The following is a 5,395-nucleotide window of genomic DNA, read 5'->3' as shown; positions in this document are numbered from 1 at the left end:
CAAGGACCAGGCAGGGAGCGGGCAGGGAGCGGGCAGGGAACCGGCGAGGACCAGGCAGGGAGCAGGAGCGGCGGCGGCAGCAGGTGAAGCCGCTTCCCGGTCCGGCACAGCGGGGTGGGAGCTGCCGGAGCCACCATGGGCCGGGGGGGGCCCCTAGGAACCGGCTTATAAAGGGGGACACCCCCTTCCTTCCCCTGGCTGACGTCCTTCGCTTAAAAAGAAGCGAGGGAAAGAAAGGAGAAGGGGGGGGGGGGGGGGGGGGGGGAAGGAGAAGGAGAAGAAGCAAAAAAACCCACCCAGCCCCCTCCTGAACCCTCTTTAAATCGGAGAAACGGCGGAGCCGGGCGGCAGCGGCTGGAAAATGCATCTTCCTCGGAGCTGCATCGTCCTCCTCATCCAGGGGAGCATCTCTCTGCTGGTGAGTGCTGGAGGGGGGGTTAAAAAGGACGAGGGTGGGGGTGAGGAGGGAGCTGGACGAGCAGGAATATTTCCCAAATCGATTTTTGCATCCCCCCCCCTTCCCTTCCCCACCCCCCGAAAAAAACAAGCGTCCCAAAACTTCTGGTATTTTGCAGCTGGTGACACAGGGATCTCCTGATCAGCCTAAAATCCTGCAGCCCCCCCCCCCCCCATCCTCCGCCCCATCCCCGGCAGGGACACCCCCACCCCCACCCCACCCCCAGGCCGACCTGCCCCCGGCTTCCCCGCTGCCTTCTCTGCCAGGTGAGAGCTTCGCACCGAAGGTGATGGGGGCTGCAGCATCCTCGTCCCTCCCGGGCCCCCTCCCTGCCCGCTGGGTGCCCACAGCCTGGCAGCAAGGCAGCGCCCACCCCGGCAGCTCCTCAGCCCCCACATGGGCTAATTTCGGGGTCCACGGCTGGTGACAGGCAGAACCCCCGCGCTGGCAGGAGGGGAGTTTGCGGAGGAGCCGGTGCGTGGCTGCGGGAGGTCCAGGGCATCTCCCCGGGGCGGGGGGGGGACTCAGCTCCTCTCTTCGCCGTCCCTCGTGCCGCCCCGGGTCTCTCTGCCAGACCACGGTCTGGAGGTCAGAAGAGGGGGTCCCACGGGACGTGCCATCAGCAGCCAGCCCGGTGCGAAGGCCACAAGCTGGGCACCCTCATCGCAGGTGTGTGTCCTCCCCCACAGCACCCCGGCGTCTGTGGAGATCCCCCGGGTGCAAGAGCTCTGCCCTGAGAGAGGTGCTGCTGCCAACACACCCATCCCGGCTCCTTTCCCCCATTCCCTGAGCCGCCACAAGAGGATGAGAGCAGGGGAAAACCACCGCTGGAAGGGAAATAGGGACTACAGGGACTGGCAGAGAGGAAAGGCAAAAGGAAAGGGAAGCAGGGAAAGGAAGGATGGGGAAGGGTCATGTCTGGAGAAGTGGGGTGACTCTGGAGGGCAAGGGGAGGGTAGGCACCAGTCACCCATCTCTCACTCCCCACCATTGCTACCTTCAGGTGATCTGTGGCCAAGAAGAACTGGGCAAAGGTGCAGAGCAACGTGAGCCCAAGACCCAGGAGAGAGCTCGAGCGCCGAAGACGAGAGGGCTGCTCTCCCCAAAGTCCCTGCTAACTCCAACCCTGCTGCAGAACATGACCCTGCTGGAGCTGGTGAGCAGCTCGTGGGAGTTATGGGATATCCTGGACAACCTGTCCGAGCGGGACCACGCTCCTCACCCCAGGGGACAGAGGGACTTGGGGCCAGCAGCAGGCAAGCTGAAAAAGATTTTTGGCTGGGGAGATTTCTATTCCAACATCAAGACGGTGAAGTTGAACCTCCTGATCACCGGCAAGGTGGTTGACCACGGCAACGGCACAGTCAACGTCTTCTTCCGCCACAACTCCACCGGGCAAGGAAATATCTCTGTCAGCCTCGTCCCCCCCACCAAGGCAGTGGAGTTCGACCTGGAGCAACAGATCTTCATCGAGGCCAAAGAATCCAAGATCTTCAACTGCCGCGTGGAGTACGAGAAGGTGGATCGTGCCAAGAAGACCACCCTCTGCACGTACGACCCCTCCAAGACCTGCTACCACGAGCACACCCAGAGCCACGTCTCCTGGGTCTGCTCCAAGCCCTTCAAAGTCATCTGCATCTACATCACCTTCTACAGCATAGACTACAGGCTGGTGCAGAAAGTGTGTCCCGACTACAACTACCACAGCGACGTACCCTACTACCCCTCGGGATGATGCCCCCTGCCCATCTCAGGATGCCCCGGTGACGAGGGGGTGCTGGGCAGGGGTGGGTGGGGGGGGGGAGGGGAGGGATGGGGACAGTTTTGTAAGCGGGGGCGGGAGCGTAGCGGTCCCTAGAAACCAGAAGCAAAGAAGCAAGAGGAGGATTTTCCAGTTTCCCCCAAAAGGCTCCAAAGACAAGAGGAGGAATTTTGGGCTGTGGGGAACCAGCGTCGCTAAACCTGGCCTGGATCCGTGGGCTTTAGAGACTGGTGCAGCGAGGCCGGGGCTGGAGCTGGGTTGTGGACTGTAGGACGTAAAGCCACGACCAGGACTTGTGTTTCTCAGTGCAATAATGGATTTGCCTGGATCCAGGCTCTATGGTCCTAGAAGATTGGTCACCAGGTAAAGAGGGCTCTGGAAGCGGGCTCACAGAGCCTGGAGCCAGGGGAAGAGCTCGGTGCGGGGAGGAAGGCACTGGCTGCCCTCCGTAGCTGTAAGACATCCATGGGCAGCCACATCATCTCCCCCAAGGCTGAGTTCTGCAGCAGCAGGAGCTGGAGCCGGGTTTTCCCCTGTTGGGATGCAGAAGAGCTGCCAGGATGGAACTGGGGAGCCAGAATGGGTGGGAGGGGGTAGGGAAGAACCTCCCCACCGTGGCTCACACCGGCCCCCATGGCACGGCGAGGCATGGGGAGGGGGGGTTCAGGGACCCAAAACTGTGGCTCCGCAGGTAGAGAACTCCTGGTGGAAGCTGTCAAAGCTGCTGCCACGATGTGTGATTCATGTGTTTCCCCTGACACGCTGTGATTCATGCGGTTCCCCTTCATCTCATCCGTGCTGCGTATCACTGCCGGCTCCCCGGCACCCGCTCCCCCCCCACCCAGGCACCCTCAGCTGCCGTTCCTCGGGCAAAGGTGGGTGCCCGTGTGTGTGTGTGAAGCAGAGCTCGGACTGTAGTGTTTAATTTACCTTGAGGGGGGGGGGAAAAAGCCCCCAAACCCTCCCAAACCGGCGGTGCTGTGCTTGGGAGAGAGAATAAAGTTGTGGCGGTGGCACCGAGGCAGGACCAGTGTCTTCACTGAGAGCAACCCCAGCCGCCCCGGGGGACAAGGGGCAGAGGTGGGGGGTTGTGAACGAGGCACAATGGGGCATCACCTCACCCTGGGCCCCAGTTCGGCTCCGTTCTGGTGCAGCTGAACTGGAACTGGGTGTCGGGTCCAGCGTTGGGGGCTGCTGGGGGACTGTCGCCTGGCTGTGGGGTGCTATTTGTTGGTGCGAGGGGTAATCCTGACCTCCTCCGCTTCCCTAAACACCCCATCTTCAGGCTCCCCCTTACATGGACACATTCCTTCCTCCAGAAAAGACCAAAAAGCTGCTTCCCACCCCTCCCACCCTTCATTTTACCCCCAAATCTTCCCCCTTTACTCAGCGCATCAGGGCACCTCCAAAAAAATCCCCTTATGCCAACAACCCCCCAGCAGAATTCCGAGGCAGGTATCACCCACCACCAGAGCAGGTTTTATGCTTCATCCTTCCCAAGTCAAATTCCTCCTCCTCAGTGGTGAGAGAGGTTTGCTGGCTGCAGGCAAAGTTTCATTAGCTGCACTTTTCCACCGCGGCAGAGGCCAGGTCCAAACCCCATCGAGCAGAGAAAAGCCTTTTAGTGCCACAATCAATGAGGAGCAGACTTTTACTCCCAGAACAGAAAGTTTAAAAACCCTTTTTTGAGAGCCCAGGTTCAGAAAATAACAGGAGGGACATTTGGCATTAGGAAGGGGAAGGGAGGGGGACACACACACTCAACCAGGAGCTCTCACACAAGTAGGTTCCCCCAAGGGTGCAGGTTTGCCTGCAGGAGGGAAACACAAAGAGGCACCTTAACCCCCTTTTTCTGCCAGCACAGACAAAACAAACAAAACCACCGAGCACAAAAGTTGCTCATTTGGAGAAATTTCAGACAATTGCCATTTGAAGAAACAGAGCAGCCAGGGGAGCAGGGAACCAGGCGACAAAGGATGCTCCATTGTCAAAAGTGATGTGGCAGCAGCAGTTACTAGGGAGACCAGGACGGGCCATTATTCGGGCTTGGGAGAAGAGGATTCCTGCTAGCTGGAGTCACACCCCGTGCTCAGAAAAGAAGGATTTCGCCGAGCTGGAAGGGCAAACAACACAAGGGGATGGTGGTGGGGGGGCTGAACAATCCCTCCCCCTTCCCCAGACCCACCTGCTCCTAACTCCGCTCACCCTCTGCTGCGAGGCAGAGCCTTTGCACCACCTCCTTGGGGGTAATTTCCCCTCGTTCGAGACAAGCCCAGGTGTACCTGGGTGTGTTCCTCGGCTCTGTGCGGTGTGGGGTGCTGCCCCAGCTGTGCTGCTGCCCCAGCCGTGCTGCTCCCTCAGCCCAGGAGCGGAATCCCGCCACCGCCTCAGCATCGCACAGGGAACCAAGGTTTAGCTCCTTTCCCCACCAGGAAACAGGCACAGAGGAGATTTGAGGGTGGGGTGGGAGGGGGGCAGCTAAAATTTATCCCAATGAAGTGGCTTTAAGTCCCAGACTTCATTAGAAGCGGAGCGGCGCTTAATGACTGCGGGCAGCAGACATCAAACCTCCCCGTGACACCGGGGCTCAGCCAAGCGCTGCACAGGCATCCGCAGGCGTCCTGGCAATTACAGCCCAGCTCCGCTTACAAAAGGCAGCCCCTTATCATCCTCCAGAAGCCCGCGGATGGCCAATCTCTCTGCCTCCAAAGCAGGAAAAGCCCTGATGGGAACTACTTACTGCTGTCATCTGCTACTACGAAGTGAATGTTCTCCATCTCCAGTAATTAGGTCTCTTTAGTTTGTTAATACTTTTTCCTCTTCCCCGCAAAAATCCTCCTAATTTAAATTTCATGAGTCTCCCAGCCCAGCTAACCTGTACTTCAGCACATTTAGCAATGGGCTTCCCAGAACAGCCTGCTCCACCAAAGACCATCAGCAGCCCCCCGCCCTGCCTTGGCCATTAATTGCACTCATTAGAGCTGGTGGGGAGCAGATCCAGGCTCCCCAGCTTTGGGATTAGATGAGTCAGGAGCTGATGGAGGAGTGCAGCCATCCCAGCATCGCCCCAGTCCCCACACTGCTCTTGGGCTGGTGGCTCCCATCACTTTCGTGTTCTCTGGAGCACAGCAATGGGACAGTGGGGTCAGTGGTGGACTTGGCAGCTTTAGGTTTGT

At 59.3% G+C, this 5,395-nt stretch overlaps 1 protein-coding gene across 1 annotated transcript; it reads left to right on the top strand.

Moving 5' to 3' along the window:
- Positions 1–361: 361 nt before the first annotated feature.
- On the top strand, positions 362–2,192 carry NXPH3 (neurexophilin 3; the record flags this gene model as incomplete). The annotated part of the gene is made up of 2 exons (XM_084275512.1): positions 362–418; positions 1,461–2,192. The coding sequence occupies 2 exons, from the start codon at positions 362–364 to the stop codon at positions 2,190–2,192; spliced, it is 789 nt and encodes a 262-aa protein (XP_084131638.1).
- Positions 2,193–5,395: the final 3,203 nt, after the last annotated feature.

Source organism: Gallinula chloropus (genome assembly GCF_964237585.1).
Source record: "Gallinula chloropus genome assembly, chromosome: 26".
Taxonomy (NCBI): Eukaryota; Metazoa; Chordata; class Aves; order Gruiformes; family Rallidae; genus Gallinula; species Gallinula chloropus.
The sequence above is the reverse complement of the archived record's forward strand: the minus strand, read 5'-3'. Positions and strand labels throughout refer to the sequence as shown.